Source organism: Patagioenas fasciata, chromosome 1 (assembly GCF_037038585.1).
Source record: "Patagioenas fasciata isolate bPatFas1 chromosome 1, bPatFas1.hap1, whole genome shotgun sequence".
NCBI classification, from domain to species: Eukaryota; Metazoa; Chordata; class Aves; order Columbiformes; family Columbidae; genus Patagioenas; species Patagioenas fasciata.
The window spans coordinates 179,331,051-179,354,089 of record NC_092520.1 but is presented as its reverse complement, the minus strand read 5'-3'; the positions used below and the strand labels follow the sequence as shown (position 1 = coordinate 179,354,089).

The following is a 23,039-nucleotide window of genomic DNA, read 5'->3' as shown; positions in this document are numbered from 1 at the left end:
AGCTTGGAAAGTCTGTCTCATCTGTGATGATTGTGATCCCTTAAAATCGCCCACGACTCACTAATTGGGAAATATGGTTACAATGAACTTTATTTTAACCTCAGACTGATGTTAAGTGAGACTAATAAATAAACAAATAATTAAAAATAAAGGGAATTGCACAGAGATAAAACCGATGTTACAGCAGATCTCCACCCCCTAGCAGCCATGCTTAACACATTCTGAAAGCTGTTTACACAAATAGGTTTCTCATTCCATTACAGCTTCTAGTGCAGCTGTTAAGAAAGATCTTGGTAGCAACTTCAGCATAAAATTTGAGCATAAGCAGAAAGGAAAACAGCACAACATATATTTAGTGCAAACTGAAATGTGAGATGTTGATATCAATGTATTGTAGAAATAGAAATATTGTAATTCTGCCTTGCAGGAGAAATATTGCTGAACTTCATTCTCCTTCCTTTTGTGACCTGCTGGCTGAAATTGGATTAAGAATTAAAACCTTAAGCACCTTATGTAGTTTGAATATTTTTCCAAGAAGCTTTACAAGCATACTTTCCATAGAGCAAGCACAGCAGTAATCACTCTACTGATTGCTGGGAACGAAGCCGCAGGCTCTCAAGTAAAGATGATTTTACTTGCTAACTTCCTAACACAAACAGTAGCAGGATGGAGTTGTATACCCTCCTCGCACTTTCTGATAAAGACTTATTCAATTTTACTGTAGTTGATAAATAATGCAAATGTAATAAAAATCTGGCTTTGAACTTTCCATGTGCTTCAGCTGCTCAGGCACAACATACATTTTGCATGTCCATTTGGAAGTTAAATTTGTCTGGGCCATCACAGAAGTAAACACAAACATTTCCTAGGCAGGGAGGCCCACGGCAGGATAGAGAGACTTTGCTGTCGAGCCACTGCCTGATTCAGTAAAGCTCAGTTACTGGGGTATGATGTTGGAGCATCTGTTGTGTTGCGGTCTGCTCACTTGCTTTCTGCTGCACCATTCTCGAGTGAATCAGTTACAGGAACAGCTATCTACGAGCTGTCATGCAAAATCAAGTTTCAGGTGAAGAAAACCCAAACATCAGGTAGGGACTATTAATGAAAAATTAATGTGTTGAAGTCTTACAGTTCACCCTTGTGAAGGCGAGATAGGAGTAGTCTTGATTTCATGTAGCTGTAAAATTTGCTAAGTTATTTTTTTCTATGACTCTAGTCAAGCCATTGTTGAAATAGAATAATAAATGATAAGGTGTTACATTATGTTCCAGTAGTTGACAATGAAACCTTTACAGGATAATATTTGTATGTTTAATAAATACATACTTACTTTGCATTTCCTAATGATGCAGGACAATTATGCATATTCAGTGTGCATTGATGCATCACTTTCATAAATAACTTCTGTGTACAGGACAGTCTAAGCATTAGTAAAATAAACCTGTTTATTAGCTTTTCTAAATGTCAGTGAATGGTTTTATCAACTGTATTCATTTAAAGCCCCCAGATCTTTGAATTCAAAGAACGGCATTCATTTCAGACCACATCAGGCAAGAACACCTGGTTCTGATTGCTTTCAAGCAGATATAATATGGCAATCCACAATCTGATGATGAAAACAGCCTTTCCAGAAGAATAGCTATTTTTTGAACTCATGGCAATCTGGGGAGTGGTCCAGTAGAGGATTACTAGAAAAAGATATTATTTTAAATTTGATGCTACCTGGACCTTTGTGAATCATTGTATGCCATTAATGGAATAAAATAATGTGTTTAAAGCTAAAACACATTGGAAAAAAAGGCTTAAGGATTATTGTTCCAGAAAAAAATTGTCCTTTTTTCTTGTCTTGTTCATTAAACTTAGAATAAGTATATTAAAAACTAGTTTATGATTGAAAGAGTTTCAGAGATGAAGCTTTTACATTTTTTGCAATTATGTCTATAATAGCCAGGCGGAAATTATGGGCTTGTCTTACAAATGACATTATGAACTCACAAATTAAAATGAATATAAATGACAAACAAAATAGCATTGAGAGATAATGTTTCCTAACTTAATTAGTAATCCTGTTTCAGAACACTGTTTAGCTAACAGATTTTTTTCTAATATTATTTGTGAAAATGCATCTTTAGAATGAGTGCATGCTCAGTATATATGCTTGAGTAATTATTGGGGAATTAGCGAAGCCTGGTTTCCTACAGCTTTGTGCCCCATTCCCTGTAATCTCCTCACCACAGAGGGGATGTGCAATACCTGGTTGTCCAGATATTGCCAGACAATGGCACAACAGCTCAGTTTTGTCTGCCATGCCCTGAGCATGGGTTTTAGTTTGGGTCTCCCTCCTTTACCCAGGAGATAATTTTCGTTAAACTCATATGAACGTAATTAACTTTTAGACCATTTGTGTCTGAAATTGTGCAGCTCTCCCAAATTTACAGGGCAAGGCAGAAAGGTAGACATATAGTGCCTTTCTCCCCGCCATATTCTTCTGCCTATTTTGCTTCTTATTTTCCTGCATTAAATACAGAAATTATTTTAAAGAGTCAGAGCCTTTGTCAGTGTTTTGATTTATACTGCAACAGGGTCCTTCTTGCCACATAGCTAACTATGTGCTGATGTCCCAAGAGGAGTGTGACTTGACACATATTACAACTCTTTAGTCAGTCTGGTTTAAGATCAGAAACATCCCAGTTATCTGATCCAATATGGATGCTGAGTCACTAGTGTCGGAAAAGTTTTGACTGGTTGACTTTGTATTGGCAGACTTTGTGCCAAAGAGAATATATCTATTCTTGCCTTAATGTGAGTACAGCATAAATTCTGTACGAGGCACAGAAATGTGATTGCATGTTTACACCTGATCCGCATTAAGATTTTTACTTTTGGATGATCTACTGGTGCGGGAACTTGCATTAAAGACCCAGTCCCCAGCCAAGAGGCGCAGCATTGCAGGAAACACCCTGCTGCCCTGCCCCAGAACGCTGCTGATGGGTGTGGAGTGGAAATGAGCGCCTTGAAGAATATACTCTTCAGGAACTGTAGTGAGAATATAATCAAACATAAGGGAAACTGAGATATTTGAGAGGCAGATAAGGGAACAAAAAACCCCCAAACATCCAGAATTCAGCTTTTGGTATAAACTGGGGAAGCGTAAAGCTTTGTAACAACAGCGAGCATTTCTAAGAGTAGTTTAGTTAAGGAAAATGAAAGCATTTCCTCCAAAAGTCATTCTTGGAAATGGCTGAATTAAACCGACATGTACTGAAACAAACAGCATGATGTTCCCCAGCATGGAAACTTTAAGTAGAAGTGGTTGTTCTTTGGCAAAATGATAAACAATTTCAAACTAAATATGAACTCTGCACAACTTATGTCGAAAAACAGCAAATTCAACATGGCTTCAGAGAAAATACAGGTTGCTTTTGTAAATACTGTTAAAGTAATTCTGTCTTTGAGATTAGAGGCTGTATGAATCATCTGATTTCTTACTAGAGATAGGGCCATCTGCCTCTATTATCATCTTAGTTGATTTTGCTAGCCATCAAGTGAAATTTCTGAATTGTTCCTGAAGGCAGCTTTGTGATTTAGCAAGTTAATTGCAGCTTCAGATAAACTTCTCATTATGTTTTCAGTATTCATGTGCATATTCTTAAGAGAACCTAAGCTTAAAACATGCAAACCCCTGTAACAGTGATTATACTTGCATAGAAATTTTTACCTGAAAATCAAAAATGTTGTGTCTTTTCTGAGAACGGCCCCTTTCGAGCTTACATGACAGCAGCTAATACACAGTCTGTGGCACAGACTTTTTGCAAAAACATCGCTCCGAGGCAGCCCCAATCTAAGCATCGGGCTGCATCACTGCAGCTGCATCAGTGTGACTCCGAGGTGTGCTGCACTGTCACCTTTGCTCCAGTGAATTTACATCTCCAATAATACATAACTATTATTATCTCTACTTGTGGATGTAGAGCCAAGAGGTGATAGTTTCTCTGGGGTCACATGGCAAATGAGGATGTACCTCGCTTCTAGGTCCTGCCTGCAGCAACTGCATTTCTAAACGCTTGTATTTTTTTAATTTAGTTGTGTGTGTGTGTGTCTTGTGCATTTCAGATTGCAAATACACCTGCCATGCCCACTGCCGAGATCTGGTGCACCTGGGCTGCCGGCGGAATGGGAAATTAATGGACTGCCTCTCTCCACAGGACACCTTAGAGCCATCTTACAGCAATGGTCAGGTAATTGATCTCGTGTTCATGTAATTACCGCTTTCTCTTGACAGCTCAATAATGAAGTATGGCCTGCCTGCCTTACCCGACTGCTCAGGAATAATGTCTCACTTAGGCAGGGCCAGCAAAGCTGAATTTCCCACCCAAGGCAGTGATTTTACAGTACAGCTGGGTCAAGCTACGCCTGGCTGCTGCCAGTTGGGTCACTCCTGCTCCAATTAGTTTTCAGCTAAACTGACTGAAAAGTAATTCCACAAAAAGGTAATTTTCCTGTTGGTTTGGCTGCATGAACGGAGGCACTGTGGGGTCAGAGCAGGCATGTATGGCACGGGATGGGAACACGAAGCTGGATGCTCAGATAGACTTGGCCATAGCATGCAGCAGCTCACAAGTAAGCTCGGAACCCAGGTGCCCTGTGCTGCTGAGTGCAGTGCCACAAGGTGACAAATAAAGCCGACGGCTTGGCTATTTGTGATCATCAAAGATCCTACTAGTTTTGTCTTGGTTTGGTGTTAATCCCTCAGTTCTGATCAAACTCCCCTTAGGGTAGTTTCCAATTTCCTTGCCTAGATTCCCCAGCAGCTTCAGTGGGTCACAACGTGCCTCCTCATTTCCTTCCCTAAACCACCACAGAGTGACACTCCTTGTGTTTCACCCTTGACATCAGGGCCTTTCTCTTTGTTCAGGGAGCACATCAAAGCAGCACATTTCTGCAGACAGAGCAGGGGGGGGTTCTCTGAGAAGGAGATTCCTACAGTGATGAGCCCCATAGACCTTTAGTGTGGCAAAGGTTGTATTGTGCTAATTAGCTCATGTCTCTTTGCATTTTCAAATACATTTACCTTCTGTCCTCTACAAAGTCCATCCAAACTTAATCTTATGTTAAGCCCTTGAATATTTACACCTAGCTAGTAGAAGCTTCTGAGGGCATCAGAAATCTCAGTGCCTTTGCTGAGCTTGCTGTATGTGGTTCAGGTCAGCACTGAATTTCCTCCGCAAGTGCAACATTTATTTGGTAGGGGTGATCCTTGCTCCAGTCACCCAAACTGTGACTGAGGAGACAGTGTCTCTTGTGAGCTCCTGGTGACTTGTTGTTGGGCAGAGCAAAGGAGAATAACTCAAATGCTGAAAGGAGGAGCAGCAGGGGTGGGGGAGGAGGAAGGACATGGCAACACAGATTTTGGAAGTGTGGGTGACTATCAGCGAGTAAATACCGCAGAAGCAGAAAGAGAAGATCATTAAAAGCCATTTATATTTGAAAAGGCATGTACAGCTTGACCATGGAGATCTGAAAAAGACCTAGTGCTGTCTTGGGTGAAGCGGCTATGAATACTGAGCAAGGAAACTGTTCCTTGTTGTTTGAGCCTCACAGTACTCAAGGAAGCCAAATTTCATGTGCATTTGTTTGTGTGTGACAAGATTGCTTCAAAGTAGTACTGGTTTTTCCCTACTGATTCCTTTCTCTTGGAAGAAGTCACAATTTGGCAGTTTGCTGTGGGTGACTGTGGTTCACATCTCAGTTTTTCTCACTGTTAGACAGAGTGTGTGTCTGACAACTGATACAAGTAAGTGAGGATTCAAATGCTATTTTCAGCATTCACCATCCATTGATTTTGAAGCAGCAGTCATTTCCATGCACAAAACCTGGAATATTTCCTACTGGGTGAAGTAATTTTCTTTGTGCATGGCTGTCCCTTGTGCACAGCGCTGACACAGCCACTGATGAAGGCTGCAAGGTTTGTGTTCGCTCCCTGCTCTGCTACTTACCTGCTTCTTCAACTTCTTTTAGGTAAAAAGGCACTAGAATTTTTAAAAATAATTTTAAGATCTGTGATTGGAAACATTGTCTCAAGAGCTTGCATTTACTGGTTATTATTTAATCAAATACAACTCCATGCTCAGCTGCCTTCTCAAAATTACTCCTTCCATGCTAAAACTTTCTGGACTTAGTCTTAAGGTGATTTTTCCTTTGAGCCTCCATCTCACATACACAACTGAGTAGCGTTTAGCATAAGATAATGAAGGAGACAGGAGATGGGAAAAAGGCTGTATCTATTTCCTTTACAAAATTATTCTCGCATTCTTATTCTGTGGATGGTGTCTGGTCGGCAGGGTTTTAGCTAGATGCAGGAGTGTGCTTTTGAAGCAAATCTTCCAATTGTCCTCACTTCCCTTGTTTTGATTGGTATCAGCAAGCAGTCTTACAGCACATAAACTTAATTCCCTTTCAGATGAAAATCAAGCTGCTTCCTGAAGCCTCTGAGAAGAGGTGCTCCAGGAGCCCACCTGACTTGCTCAGACCACAATGGGCATTCAGTCCACAGGATCAAAACAGAGATTATCTTAAGCAAAACCTGTGAAGTGTTTATATTGAGGACTTGGGGTTCTCAGCACCACTCACTTTGCTTTACAGAGCTGCTGGAGCTGCACCACAGTATTTACTAATGTCGACATCCGATACTTGGCACAGAACAGTCCTCAGCAAGAAGCAAACCAATAAGTGCTCCAGTGATGCCTGATTCTTCTTTATCTACATCGTGACATTGAAAATCACATGGTATACAAAGCCAGTTAATTTTACATGAGCTATACTAGTAAAATGCATAGCTGCAAATACCACACATGTATTTTGGGGATATCCCACCCAAACGATGAGTGTCAACTGAAAATATGGAAGGATTTAGGAGAACTGCTGGATATTTATAGTATTTATGAAGATGAACGCCTTGCTAGCAAGCCTTAGTCCTGGGCTTTGTGCATTTTCTTCCTGCTGGGATGACCATTTTGTTTTGAAAAGTTTTTTCGTTGTTGTTGTTAAAATAATTTTATGTGGGTAAAGTGCTAGTTTGATGTTGTTATACTGGCATTCTTGTGCTGGTACAGCTTAGATCTTTCCTTGTGAAGGACCATAGCACCTTTATACTTGGGTAACTTCTTCCACATAGGTAGACAATTTCTCTGAGTATGATGGTAGACAAATGCTTTGAGACCTAACTCTGTAAGGCATAAGACCATTTTAGGCTAGTGGGGCAAAGTGAGTGTATCTCCTCCTTGCTCTGGGTGACATAAACTGCACTTTGTCCTGCTGCAGTGACCTCGTGGCACCCTGAGCACAGCAGAGCTTGTGGCTTGGCTGTAGATCCTGATCCTAGATGCTCACTTGTGCCCATATGCTGTCACACATTCCCCAATGCCCTTCCACTCTCAGGGGTGCCAGTACTGCTGCTTTTGGACAATGTGTTTTAATATGGATAGGGGAAATGGTGTGGCTGCCGATGTTCGCTCTTGCAAAGCCCAGTCAGCTCTTCAGTTTGCAAAACAGCTTGTGACCAGCCCTGTCAGCACAATAGGCTGGGTCTCATGGTGTGGCTGGAACACCTTGAACTCCAAATAACACTGAACAAACATCTTGTTGAACCACAGATCGAGAATCTGGGTTTAGGATTTTTCTGTGGGGAAGAGGAATTTCTTGCAGGACAGGGAACTGCTGGAGAGTGTCCAGTGCAGAGCCACAAAGATGATCAAGGGAGTGGAGCATCTCCCTTATGAGGAAAGGCTGAGGGAGCTGGGTCTCTTTAGCTTGGAGGAGATTGAGGGGCGACCTTATTAATGTTTATAAATATGTAAAGGGTGAGTGTCACGAGGATGGAGCCAGGCTCTTCTTGGTGACAACCAGTGGTAGGACAAGGGGCAATAGGTGCAAACTGGAATACAGGAGGTTCCACTTAAATATGAGAAGAAACTTCTTTACAGTGGGGGTAACAGAACATTGAAACAGGCTGCCAGGGAGGTTGTGGAGTCTCCTTCTCTGGAGACATTCAAAACCTGCCTGGACACATTCCCCTGTAATCTGATCTAGGTGTTCCTGCTCCAGCAGGGGGATTGGACTAGTTGATCTTTTGAGGTCCCTTCCAATCCCTAACATTCTGTGATTCTGCGATTTTGCAGATGCAGCCAACAGATTTACAAGGAATTTCCATCCCGTGCAACTCGGCCAGTGACTGGAGCCCTTTGGTGCAACCATGGGCTGTCAAATAGTTTCAGAATCTGGAATATGGACATGCTGCTTGACAGTGTTAACAAGTCATTGGAGCTCAAAAGGCCTGAACTTTGTGTGTGTTTATATATATACATATACACACACATATATATATTTCATTTTTAAAAGGTCTAGGAAATTCCAGTATGCAGCTATTTTTGAGAGGTTGCTGGGGCTGCAGGGCTGACTATGTGTAAATGAAACTCGCGATTTCAAACATACTGCAAGTACCTACTGGCAGAAATACATGGCTCAGGTGACTAGGGGATGGTGTTTTGCTAATTGTGTGGCCTTAAATGTTTCCCTTGCAAAAAGGCTTCCTACAGAAATTGAAGATGAAATGAAGGATATACGTTCTCTGTGATCTTGCAACAGAGCACTCAGAAAGAACTGTGGAAAGAGGTGCCAGTTTCCTCCAGGAACAAGTAGAGGGGGATGAATAGAGCCCCTTCCCAGCCATCTTCTCCTGTGCTACCACATTACCAGTTACAGGAGCAACACCTTCTGACTAACACTGCCCAGGGCTTCTCAAACTCTTAAGAAGTATCAAAGCCATTATGTGGACTTTCATTTTTGCCTTTCACATCCCAGATGGATCAAAATGTTAAAATTTCCTGTGTATGAGCCACAGATACCATTTCAAGACAGCATGCCTTCCCAAAGAGGTCTCACTGCACTCAAATTTTCCCAAAGACAGAGGTGGTCAGAGATGAGGTTTGTACAAGACCAGAGGCACTTGATTAAGTATATAAAGGCATATAGGCTGTCCCAAATGACTTGGATAATAACAACCCCCAGTTTGCTTCCAAATGCATGAGCCTGCTATGGAGAAGACTGAGAGGATCTCACAGTGCAAATGTAGAAACATCAGGACCTGGGTGTGCACTGGGGTTACCATCTGAATGTAACTGGAACTGAAAGTAGTTTCAGTTCTTCCCACTCAGAAGTGAGGTAGTTTGACATCTCTTCAAAAAGATCCCCTTTAGGAAAAATTGGACAATACAAAGCAAAATATCACGATGGAGATGTATACAGCTTTTGATTAATAATGAAAGCTACTCTTGAGCTATTGACCGCTCTCCCACACTAACTCTTGGTAGTGGCGTGTACTCTGTATGTACAATGGGTATGGTTTCTATGGCTTATGTATTTCAGATCTCTGCTAAACCTGACTATGCTTGGTAGTACTTGAAAGGAAAAGAGGAAAACTGAATGATGTTTGTTTTGGCAGGTGGAGCATAGTTTCATTTTTACCAGTGACTGGGAAAAATTTCGAACTAAACCTGGAGCTGATTTCAGTTCTAATATTGCTCAGGCTACTTCTAGGGAAATCTGTTCGGCATAAATAAAAGCCCTGATAGATTATATGGACTGGAAATTAGTCCCAAGTTTTCAAACAGTTCTGCCGCTGTCTGCAGCTTTCCTTCACAGGAGTATCACTAATACAGGCTTTGCACAGTACTGACTGAAGTTCTTTAAATTATAAATTCCTCGCAACATTTTTAGGAAGTCTAATTCACTATATCAGGTATTTAGGCTTCTTTAGTATTCTCTGGGGTAAGCATCAGGAAGTAGTCTGTCAGATTTGCTAGAGCAGACCGAGTAAATGCTTGGGCCAATAGTGACAGAGGCAGTAGTTCAATATTGCAAGTAGGATGAATACAAAAGATGCATTTAAACAAGAGGGGCTTTTTAAAATGAAAAGTGGATCTCAAAGTCCAGTTGTTAAAGACTGGATGAGGCACATGTTGAGTGGACCTGTATCATCATACCACCAAATGACATAATACTGGAATTAATATTTTTAACAGAACGGATTTCAGCTTGTTGGCACTTGGTGGGAATTTTCAGCCCATAGAAGCAATCAGAATAATGTTGTTACACCACTATGGTTTTAAAACATTATTTAAAAATCACACATTTACCTCAGTAAATCTACCTTTAACTTTTTTTAATTTCTTTTTTTTTTTACTTGCGTAGAGTACAGACCTGATCTTTCAAGCAGAAGGCAGCAAGTTCACTGCTTAAAGAACATATTGCTGAAACCCAGAGAAGATCAATTATAGGTTGTTTAGCAACCAGATCAACTCCAGTCAAACAGCTCTGATTTTCTAGTTATGCAGAAGCAGCATACAAGGCTTCAAATTACAGGAGTATACTGCTATTAGACAAGGGGAACATTTAAAATCCACTTTTGATTTTTGCACAGTTATGTGTTTTCATATTCAAAAAGTTGGTGTAGTTTCCATAGAAAACAATATGTATTTCTCTAGTAATGTGGCCAGCTTCAACCTGCTGTTTTGTCAGCTGTCATTAGAAGGTGGATGTTCTTATTTCACCATTTATTTCTAATACAGACTGTTCTACTGCACACATTTTTCCACCATCTTTTCTAGTTCCTGCTGTCAGTATTGTGCCAGGTGTAGGATGTAAAATATCAACTGCATTTTTTTGTTATGGCACTTTTCTTCCTGATTCAAAGTTATTAATATCTTCCAAGTATCTCAGCAGGTTCAGCAGAGCACAGATGATCACATTACAAATTTAATACAGTAATATAGGCTTGGACATCCTGTGTGTTCTAGGTGGTTCTACAATACTCAAATAGCATTGCCTAATCTTGTTGGAGAAAAAGTTCAAGGAGAAACGGTCCTTTAAATCATTAAGTTTTATGTGTTGTGTATGGTATACAGCATGAAATAGATGCACAGCGATGTGAAGGGTGGCTGAGCTCTGCCTGAGCAAGCCAGGTTCCCGAGGGTTGGGCATATGATAGTTTGCAGCAAAGAGATCAGGACAACGATCACCAGGATGATCGGTTTTGATGAGGCGTGTGTAGGCAAATGAATTTTGGCTGCCTGCGTCAAAACGTGCATGCTTGAAGAGGGGTATTTTGCTGGTATATGTTGTAGGTTGTGATTGCACAGGGAAGTTGCCCTGTTGCTGGGTGATAAATCACTAACTACCCTGTTTTCCCTGAAAATGAGACAGGGTCTTGTACTCATTTTTGCTCCAAAACTTAGTACTTTTTTACATATATATTTGCCTGGCCACTATTTAAATTGACTTTTTAAAATGAATTGTAACTAGGGCTTATTTTTGGAGTAGGGCTTATATTTCAAGCATCCTCAAAAATCCTGAAAAATCATGCTAGAGCTTATTTTCAGGGTAGGTCTTGAGTGCCTTATTCAACCCTCAAAACATGCAAATGAGTGCTGCTTGGGAAACTGGTAAGTGGGGCGTGAACACTGGCCCCCGTGAGTCTGTCCTGGTGCAATCCTAACACTGACTTCTCTCCGTGTGCAGTGACAGAGAGACAACTAAACTTCACCTTTCTGTTAGAGATAGGCTGTTAAACAGAGTGACAGTGGTTTTCATTCTCCCCTTTACAGACTGTCTCATTATTTACTTTATATCCATAAAGCACATCGACCAAAATGGAATTACCAGTGGCCACATCAGGTCTGTCCTAATCTATTAAACCACAGTGGTGACTGGTTTCCAAGCAGGACCAAAGAAATATTGTCTTTTTCCAAGAAAGTCCAAAGAAATATTTAATATCACACAGTCTCTAGTGTGCTTATTGATGAGGCTGATGTTCCATTTGAATATTCAGGAAGGTAGCTGGGCTGGTAACACAACTGCAGACCTCTTAATTCACACCATGTACACCTGTATTAAACAAATAACAAGATGGCAGTGAGACCTGATTAGAAGAGAAAATCAGAACTGCTGTGAAAATTATATCCTGTTTTCTCATCCAGATTGCCTAAAATATTCTTGGAGCTTCACACCCTCTCATTGTTGTTTTTTTTTTGCTACTGTATCAGGCTTCTTTTGTTGACTTATGGCGTTAGCAGCTGTTGGAAATGTACAGAGAAGAGATTGCTGCTGCCTTTCGACTCAGTGCAGGAAGGCCATGATGCAAAAACCTTCCCTGGTAGGGAAGGAAGGTAGGGAGTGGTTTTTGATTGTTTTCAATGATAACATTGCTGGGTGAAGATATGAAAATATTTGTTCCCAGTCGTTGATGCAAGTAGCTTGCCACCCAGCAGCCACAGACAGCTGTTGGGAAAACAGGTAGAGAACAGAGCCCCATGCTGTTCTCATGCAGTCCTGTTTATCTTACAGGAATACAGTAATATCAGCTTGGACATCCCGTGTGTTCTAGGTGGTTCTACGATACTCAAATAGCATTGCCTAATCTTGTTGGAGAAAAAGTGCAAGGAGAAACGGTCCTTTAAATCATTAAGATTTATGTGTTGCGTATGGTATACAGCATGAAATAGGTGCACAGCGATGTGAAGGCCTTGTTACACAGAGACTGGGAATCAAATGACAGGAGGTAGCGTTTTTTCCTTACTGATTCATGGCTTCCTCTAACTGGGGATGCTGCCCAAGATCTGCCCTCCAGCATCTCCCTCGGTGCAGAGGAGCCTCCCTGTTTGTATGAGCTTGGTTTCTCCCCAGCTCCATGTGTGTGCTCTGTGGTGGTTCACCTTTTCCCACTCATTCTACAGTGAAGCTCCATTCTTGTATGTGTTGCCTCCTGTCAGTCTGCTCCACAGGCAGTGTGGATAAGAACTTATATGTTCCCTATTTACTCTGCAAATAGGGTGTATAAGCATGTAAAAATTCAGCAATATAGTAAGTGTTAATGCTTCAATATACTTACTGGGAAGGAGGAAACTCTCACCTGTTATATGTAATTTAAAAACAATGGTGATGAAGTAATACAAATTAAACTTCTCAGGGGTAGTCCTCTTGTTCCTACTCAAAACATAAAGAAGTAGCTGGCTCTCCCAGGATCATAACATACTGGGTTCTCATAGGACTTGTGGGAGATCTTGAGCAATAGTCACTTTGTCGTGTTTTCTTCTCCTTGTTTATTTAAGCTATTGAAAGCCTCCATTCCAGCAGCATAGGTCCCAGTGGAGGTCCTGCACCTCTGGTTCCTGGGACCTTCTGAGACCTTACAGCCAAGCAAAAGAAGCTGCCCAGATACACAGAATGGCTGTTGTCTTGCTTCTTCTGAATGCAGACACAGAGCTACAGAATGTAGACTCCTGCAGGGTTTTAGTTCTACAAAGACTATGCTGGTGATAATTTTTTTTTTTCCATGAATGTTTATTTCACAAGTGATGTAATAACCCTTTCAAAAATGGGATAAAGTCACTTCATTGCTTCATTCAAGACATACACCTTACATTATAGTTGTGATTTCCAGATGAGGTTTTTGATCCAGAGGTAATTTTGGATCTCGATCACCTTTCACCTGTGACCTTTATATTTCTTATGACTTGTGATCTGGTTCTTACTCAAGAGGCCTCTCCTAAGGATGAGTTTTGGATCAGCTCCTGGCCCAGATGATGCTGGAGCCAAGCTACTTGGACGCCAGACAGTGCCCTGAGAAGATAAACCCAGCTGGTCTCTGCATGCCTGTCCTATATGGCTAATCCCTGGAGAAAAATGGAAAAAGTCATCTCCCCTTTACATTTGAAAAGAAAACTTTCACCATGAGACCCCAAGAGATCTTCAAGGACAGATGTTACAACTAGTCTTGTGAACCAGTGGAGAGCTGCAGATGCCCGTTTCAGGTATTTTGCCTACTGAGGTACTGCAGTCAGCTGGATAACTGGATACAATTATCTGCTTTGCGTAAATCATATCCTATGCTTCTCCACCTCTTTCTCTGCCAGTGCTTGCAAGTGTGTACGTAGCCATGGTCCACCCCCTTTTAAGGCTTTGTGTTCTCTGACAGAGTGTATTTTTATAGCAAAATAAATAACCATCATTGATTATCTTTGCTTTACAATCCTGAGTGAGAACTAAGCAGTGGTGATAGTTACCATGGGGCAGCAGGATGAGGTCAGCACTGCGCATCCTGCCTGGCCATGACCTCAGCTGCCTGACTTTGTGACTAAATTATGTTGTCTTGACTTCACTAAGCTTTGCTATCACACCGACCTCATCAGACAATTCTTCAACATTATTCTCTGGGGTAGGAAAAACAGTGTATAGCAAGGCTTAACACTACTTTTGCATTTCCCAATACTCCTAAGCTTGTGTTTAAAGGAACATTATTCAGTCCACGGGCTGCTCTGAGTTTTCCATTTGCACTGTCCTCTCCTCTCGACCTTTCTTTTGCCATCCTAACTAATATTTTGCTTTACAGTAACCTTGAAGAGAGATCTCCTTACCTGCATATGTGACTAATCAGTAAGGTCTTATGATTATTATAAAGCAATTTGTTGGAGGTGGGAATTAGAGCGTGAAACTGGAACTGAAGAAGCCAGATTTGCAGTCCTTGCTCTATTAATGACTGATTAGATATGGCCTTCAGCAAGTCAATTTGGCCTTGGTTTTCAGATGTGCTGATTTAATTTCTAGTCTTTCACCTCCAACTTTCTTTTCTTCCTTCTTCTAGGGGGAGGTAAGTGCCCACAGTATGCAAACCTGCTATTTCATTTTACCTCAAATATGTCTCAGTGTGGGAAGTCAGAAGCAGAAGTTGTTCTTGGAAATTGTGACATTGTGAATAATGTTCTTTGCCTATCTGCCGCAGTTGAACTGCTCTTCCTTGCAAAGTATTATTGGTGAATAAATGCACAGTGTGGCACAGAGTTACATTCTGAGAACTTAATTGTTTCTTCATGCTTTACCGTAATTTCTACGAATGTTCCTGCGTTTGTTAAAGAATCTGTAATCTGGGGAAGGAAAGCAAGGATGAGTTCTTAAAATTGAGGATTACAGATATGGTAAATTCAGTGGTAACTCAGTATGGGAAAGTGAAAGGAGTAAAATCTCTGTCATCTGCATTTCTTAACTATGATTTTACTGAGCTTTTTAGATTCTTTTCCTCACAATTAACAGATACAGCTAGAGACAGGAATGATTTGTTGGAGTGAATGCATACAAGAAATAAGTGATTTGGAAATACCTAGGATCCATATTTCCAGTTGCCATTAGGCTGCTGCTGTCTGTCTGAGAAGCATTCTTACCTCTTTGGGGGTAGGTCAGGGGTCCTCTCCTTTGGCTGAACCATCTTTCTGAGATCCTGCACTCCATCTCCCAGCAGGAACCTCCTGAGCTGTGCTGAGCTGCACAGCTCTCACAGTTTCCCCTGCACCAACCCACGCCCCAGGAGCCACTGGCCTTCCCCCACCTTGTGCCAGGCAGGTCCTGCTGCCCTATGCAGGAGTAGGTTGCCCCATGTGCACATTCCCCATGGTGGGGCTGGCGAGAGACCTTTGCTGGTAGAGAAAGAGGAAGAGAGAAACAGAAAAGGGACAAGAGGGGCTGACAGGAGCCATCTGGCTTTTTTATTCTTGTCTCCCTCTGTCTCCCATCATGTAGTCTGGACCTCCCAGGGCAGCCTCACTCCTGGGTTTGAGAATCATTGCATTAGGTTAGACAGTGAAAAATGAAATGGAGGTTCCAGTGGAGTCAGTGAGAGCATAGTTTTGCCACAACAGATCCAGTTTCACTCTCAGTTTGTAAACATCTATTAACTATCTTATTCTTTCTTTAAAGCATCCTCAACTTGCAGTTTTGAGCCTTCTTTGGACTGAGATAGCCTGCTGGGGACTCGGCACAGCATCGTAAGCCAGAGAGAGAGGTTAGCAGACATGGGGCTGCTGAGGCAAGAGAAGTGTGCGTGCTGCCCTCCCACCCACCATCAGGCTACCCAAATTTAGAGACGAGTTGGCCATGGTCCAACGGTTGGCAGCATTTCATAGACAAGTCCTCTAGACTGTGCTAAAGTGCCATGCAAAGAGCAGTCTTGCCTGGTCATTCCACACTCTTCCCCACACTTTTGTTTCTTTTAAGGCACCTGTGGGTTTTGGCTACAATTAAGAAGGAAAAAATTTCTGGCAGTTCTGCTGCAGTTTGGTTTGGCAGTTTTACCGGTTACTTCCAGTAATTATCTCCATGTCACAGATATGCCCTTGGTGCTAGTTTTAGGAAAACCTTCACCTTTCTGGAGTTTGAGTAAGGAAATGCATTCTTTGTGAAATTGCTTTTCTCTGAGAACAGCCCCTTCTTTACAAACGCTCTGGCTGCAGTCTTTTTGGAAAAGGCTGCACTCGAAATTTGAAATATGCTGATGTGCAAATCATTTCAATAGCTGACCTGCAGAATCTGTTGGCAGGGCTGCTGGAGGCAGTTTGCTCTGCTTCCAGCCGCTTGCTTCGTTTTGGCAGCCCCACACCTCTGGCCCAGATGTCTGCAGCCTTTTGTCCAAGTTAGGAGCTAGACAAACTTTACACGCTGTCCTGTATATGCACCTCAGCTTGTTATCTATGTGAAGAATTAGAACTAAAGCTCAGGCTGCCTTTTGCCACCCAAAGTTATTTTAGATGGACCCAGTAAAGTTGGATTACAGATTTACAGTGGTGGGTGTACCAACTGGACTCCCACTGAGGAGGGGGACAAATCACTGCATTTCCTTGTAAGGGTATCTGCCCAACTACAGATCGGCCTGAGCAATAGCAGGCAGACCTTTGAAAACAGCAAAGCATGTAGAGGCAGATCCTCCCAAAAGAGAAGATGCCGAAGCAGATGTTATGGCCACATCGAGGACCCGTGAGTGCAGTGTTGGGGGATTGTGGCAGCAGATGGCTTCCTGGATGTAGATGTGAAATTCTTACATACGGCTCACAATGTTGGTGTGAATCTCTGTTTCAAATCCTCACAACCCGGCCACAAGCCTCTTTTAAAAAGTGTTGCAGAGTTTTCCTAGGTTAATTTAAAAACAGGTCTTTGAAACAGTTAGCTTTTAAAATGACTTTCGGACCTCAACAAAATCAAGGTAGACACCCTAATGCATACAGCAGAGTGTGAGCTCTTTAGCGCAGTTCTACTGTGATGTTACATTCAGTGACATTTCTGACATATTTTGAGGTCTGCAAGTTCACCAATTACTTTCGGTCTTTGAGGTATAACCCATCTTTCAATTATCCTGTGACTCTGCTAATTTGGTCACATATTAGGAGAGGGGAGGAGCATCCGCAGTGTTAAATTACCTGCACGTACACACATCGGTACATCTGTTGAGTCACACCAACGTAACCTCGGTTTGCAATGCATTGCTGTGGCTTCTCTCTAGGTCTGTCACTCCAGACACCAATTGCAGGTGGGAAGACTTGGTGCTGCCCCACAGTTTTGTGGGGGTCTGGCACTGCCCCTGTAGGACAAAAGGTAGATGGTAAATGATGGAGACAGCATATAACTGATGGGCATCAGCCCCTATCAGCAGAACTCAAAGACATGGTGCGAGGAACAAAGACCATCCCTCTTAAAACAAAAATCATGCATTCTTCTTGCCAAACGCAGTTTTTTAAGAGTTGGCGTTGATGGGATTACCTCTGTTTTTTAAGAGTTGGCGTTGGTGGGATTAGCTGTGTTTTTTAGGAGTTGGCATTGGTGGGATTACCTGTGTAGTGGCAGCTACTCAGGCAGATCTGGGATCCAGTCGGTATACGCAGTAGAAATTTCTTGTGGCTCAAGCAGGCTGGTGCTCTGTGCCCCACAGTACTTTGTGTTCCTCTCCTACAGGGAGGTTTCCAACCTCTGACCAGTGACATCTTACCCTGGTATCGTTACAGTAGCCCCCCCTGCCCTGGTGCCCAGTGTGTTTTCCTCCTGGGGAGCTTCCTTTCGCCTGAAAGGACAGCTCAGCTGATGAAGCAGCTGCTGTGCTGTGGCAGATTTCAGCCTGGTGCTATTAAAAAAAAAAAAAAAAAAATTGGTTCCAGTTTATCCTAATAATCTAAGTCTTAAATTATGGTAGTTCAGCAGCTGCTTCACAAACAGCTGAGCTGCCTGTGCAAAGGGACAGGGAACCTCTGGGAAAGGGGCAGCTCGGATTGATAGCTAAGGGCAAGAGTAACCGCTGACTTGGATGAGACCTCAGTCTCTGGGTACAGCGACTGCAGGGCCAATCTCAACAAAATCAGAGTTGTGGGAGATGGCTTTGTGGGTCCGTAGAGAACGTTTTTATGTCAGTGGCAGAAAAGGGAACATGTCGAAACAAAGTGTTCAAATGTTGTAGGAAAACAGCTATATTTAGCTGCTCTAAAAATTGCCTAGTACCAGACATGAAGGAAATGGCTGTGGCAAACTATGCTCCTCCAGTTTCACCTGTTGCGGCATTTCTTAAGCCTAGAAATATCTATAAAATAAGTAACAAAGTAGTTAAACCTTCCCCAGAAGAGGCGTAAACAAATGAAATTCACTTGCCGAAGCAGCTATTGCTGAACTATGAATTGACCTTGAGCTGTGTCGATTTGCTGTAATGCAAACCATCTGCACGCTGAAACAATTAAAGCCTTCAGATCTCCTAGGAGTTTCCTTCCTCCGATTATAACTTATGTGCTGTGGTAGAACACAGAGGTAAACAGCTAGTTAGTGTAGACCTCTGTGTCTGTGTAATTTTATGGTGCAGCACATACAAAACCATTTTCATTTGAAGTGGCATCGGCTTTCAAGTAGAAAATATAGCATATGCTTGGTACCGAATGCTGGAGTCATAGCTTGTAAAACAGCCTGAGTCTGACACATCTGCTTCATCTCCTCTGCTTGCCTTCCCCCAGCTTCTCCTTCGCATGTACTGATATCTGTGATTTTTAACGAAGTTTCCACAAAGCACAGGTCATGCTGGACAGGCAGTGCTCAAATACAGACTGTTCTTGTATAATGCTCCGGTACAGGTGCCTGACTTAAACCCGCCTGATTTCTTAAGCAGTGGCATGTAAACAGTGCTTCTGTACAGTGAGTCTGTGGCCACGGCTGAAGAAAAAGGAATGGATAACAATTACAGGTGATTTTATAAAAATCTTGCTTACTTTAAAACTTGTTTGGTTTCCAGAACCTCTTTAAAACCTTAAAAAAACAATCTGTGGCCATGGCATCGCAGTTTGGACATTGCTGCAGTGGGAAAATACCAGAGATGTTGCTTTGGTAGGATCTTTGTACAGTTTGGTATGTCCTGCAACTGGCAAAATTTCATATTTGAAGCTCTGCAGAGTGAAACCTCTTTTTATATGTTCTTCCACCATTTCTCTCCATCCAGATGATAACAGTATTAAAATTTCAGATCATCCCTTTCAAATCACAGTGAAGAGTAATCGCCCAAGCTTAGTAAAATATGACAAGAATTTTATTTTCTAAGAATAGTGGTTTTTTTCTGATTTTAGAAAACAAGCTTAGTATTATAAGCAAGGTACACATAAGCAATGACTGCAAAATTAAATATTTTGCTTTTCAAGATAAGACTGAAAAATAACACATTGATGCAGCACAAGTTCTGAGCCAGACATGATTATTTTCCTCTACAGCCAAAGGCCTCCATCCCCGGGAGTGACCCCTGGCCTTGGGTGGCTCAGGTCCACGTTTCTTAGAGATGCCCCCTCCTAGAGCAGCCTGTGTCCTACACCCCAGTACCCGTGGATCTCAAGATACAGCATGCATGTTTTATTAATTCAAATTGCCTGGAAAACGTGAGGGGAGGCTGAGGGGGTGACACCAGCTGGGGTGGCGTAAGAGGATGGCGAAGAGCAGAGGAAGGCTGAGGGGTCCATGCTGCCAAGTTGGCATGATTTCTGGTGTTGACTGCCCCTGGAAGCACTTCTGGGGTTTGTTTTGAAGGAAATGCACTAAACTGCTGTAAAAGAAGGCCCACAAATGAACTAAAATGTAAAGTAAGACTATCATAGCACCACACCCTGGGACTGAGCTGGAGAGCTGAATTATTTGGCAGGACAGGTCCAAGTCTTACAAGTAGGTCATGTCATGCATATTCTTCATAAAAGGCTGTTTCTAACAAATAGGCAAAAGTATATAAAATGCCAGATTAGCCGTTTCCTTCATGACCTGAATACTGGCCTGTGTCTGACCTGTGCTGGAAACTAGAGAAGTAACGGGGGTCTTGATCATGCCCTGTGTTGCAGGGTTGTGGGGGCATGTGTTAAGCTCAAGGCGGCCAGTGATGGAGAAGACATTTCCCAGCTTAAAAGTATGGGCCTTTGTTTGCGTTTTATTTTTTATGACGTTTGTGGCGTTTTGTTAATGAGATAGATAAGAATAAGTCATGTCAGCTTGCCCTGTATCAGCCCAGTACTCAGGCTCTGACCTCTTCACCCGTGGCAGGACCAGATGTAGCAGCAGGCAGAGGCATAAATAACTTCTTTCCCTCAGGGGGAGATGGTTCTTCTGCCACATGTAAGTGCAAATGTCGCTTATTTTCCCTCTGGTGATCTTTTTTTTTCCCCAAAGTGCTGTCACTACATCTGGGTGATAAAATGTAGGTAGAGGAGAGCAAGGCCTGCACAGAAGCAAGAAGCCTCTCACAAGGCTACAGCCCCGTGCAGTCTGCAGATCCCCTGGACTTCCCACTGATGTAAGGTGCCCACTCCCTCCCTTCCTTTTCCCTCTGTATGTGAAGCCAGAAGGCCGACTTTAAACCTCCTAAACTGGGGATTCACGATGCTGTGTGCATCTTTTTGCAGTTTTGAAAGGAAAAAAAAGGAGGACCGTATAGTCTTTTTTTCTTTTCTCCATTCTTCATTCTACTTTTCTACATTCTACTTCCAGTATCTTCTCACCTCTGACACATGCACTTTCTTTAGCTGCCCTTTCATGTAGTCCACTTTTCCCATCATTATCCTTTTTAATTTTTCAGTATATTTTTTCTTTAAATCTTCCTTCAAAATAAGAAATACACATCTCAGCTTTCCTAGACATGTGCTCTTTTTCCACACAGAAGTTTGTCTGGTCATTTGTTCTGGGGTTTTCAGGAATTCTGGATAGAAAAACCTGATACTTATTTCAAAATAGTATCTTCTTTGTTTGTTTTTCACTTTGGCCAATTTGCGTATTTCTGATTTCTGGCTTTTGTTGTTTTATTTGTTTGTCCTTGCACTCCTGTCTCTTCTTTAAGCTGTCCTGCTTTTTTTTTCCCCTGTGCACTGGTGCTTTCGCAGTGGGAGAAGAAGAGCATGACAGCAAAGGTGGGAATTGGGAAGCCTTAGGCCAGTGAATGGGACACAGACCAAATGTGAATGGAGTTAGTGAGAGTTAGCTAAAAGAAAGACCGATTGAGGGCAAAATTTTCAAGGGTGGTCACATCCTGCTGAAAATGTGAAAAATGTTAATCTTGTGCAGCACTGCAGAAATACAAGAGGTGAAAAAAAAATAATTACCTTGCATTAGCAGCTCCTCCATCACCTGCTGGGCTTGCAAGCTGGGGAGCAGGCGGGCGGGCAGGAGAACACAAGCGGGGCCGCTCTGCTGCACCCCCAGCAGTTCAGCTGGTAGGGCTGGCTCAGCCTGCACAGTGCACTGCACTTTGAGGCCAATTTTTTTCAGATTTTTCCAGCTAAAGGTGGACTGGATAGAGTAGATAAGAATTCCAGCAACAAGTTTTCAGATCTGTTGTCCTGTGAACTAGCGCTGTCTTTCTGGGATCCTCATCTTCATGGGCTGTTGTCAAGACGATTTAATAGAAAGTCCAAATTTTGCAGGGACAGTTTCTAGGGAGTTTCTACAATCTATCACAATCAGGCTTATTAAATAGAGCAAAATGTCATCTCGTATGCAGTATGATAGGACAATTTCTTGTTCTTTGTCTAGGAAATGACAATGTGGATGTGATTCCCTGACCAGAAGGCCCCTTCCCCCACCAGTTCACCAGTTTGAGGACAGATGCTGGGAATCAGATTGCAGCTACAGTGCATTAGGGCTCACATTTTCATGGTATCCACAAAGCATGCTGAGCTTCCACAGTTGTGGTTTCTATACTTAAAACAGAAGGTCCTCGTTAATTTTACTGCCCCAAGTATTTTTACATACTGTTAGCAATTAGGAACCAAATTAAAAGTAGGAGAATGTCTGTTTTCTGTACAGTTTATTATAGAATATTTCCTTAAGATTATATTTTCTTACATAGTAGCTCTACTGCTTACCCTGGCAAGGCGTGGGTGCTTACAGAGAATTAGATGACAGCACTGCCAGGCCTCTGAGCTTCCCCTAGGCCAACTTTAGGTTATACTTCTGTCTGACTATTCACATCAATGGGACTGTGCGAGTACGGATGAATTCTTCACCTGTTTATTGAATCAGGGCTTCTGGGCTACATCCGGGTGCTGACAGACTTGTGATCTGACATTATTAGGGCCGGCTACAGTATAAGCTGAGAAGGCCATTGCTGCAGGGAATGGATTGCCAGATGTAATGTGGCACTCAGCTTTGAACTCTTAGTACTACTGGCTTCATGAGCTTTATCTAAATCCTTTCAAAGGGAATGGGAGTCTTTCAGTTGGTCCCAGTGGGTTTTGGGCCAGGGCAGGATGTGGGACGGTTGGTGCTCACACCACATGATGAGGCCATACTCCATGGCAGTGTCTTCAAACTGCAGAAATATTCCTGTGGTGAAGGATGTATTTGTAGTTTTACACTGGGCAATACTGAGTCATCTTGCTAGGCTGGATTGATGACACTCACATCTTTTTGAGATAAAAAGAGGTATTACTTGGATATTCTGGGCAACTGTCAAACTTCAACCCGAGGATGATGGTAATTCCAAAACTATCAGGAAGGGTACAGTTTTAACGCTATAGCTTTTGGTTGGAACCAAGATAAAGTCCCCAGTCCTCCAAACTATGTGCATATGTAAAATTATGAGTAGCTCTACTGATGTCAGTAAAACTATGCACATAGGCAGGTGGCCACATGTATGCAGCATCGTAAAAAAGGAGACAAGTGCAATCTCC

At 42.3% G+C, this 23,039-nt stretch overlaps 1 protein-coding gene across 1 annotated transcript in view; it reads left to right on the top strand.

The window, feature by feature from the left end:
• The window catches only part of RASSF3 (Ras association domain family member 3), a 97,975-nt gene that overhangs the window by 15,450 nt on the left and 59,486 nt on the right, over window positions 1-23,039 (top strand). The window contains exon 2 of the mRNA XM_065845322.2: window positions 4,114-4,238. Coding sequence (XP_065701394.1) covers window positions 4,114-4,238 — 125 coding nt within the window. The remainder of the gene's footprint in view (window positions 1-4,113; window positions 4,239-23,039) is intronic.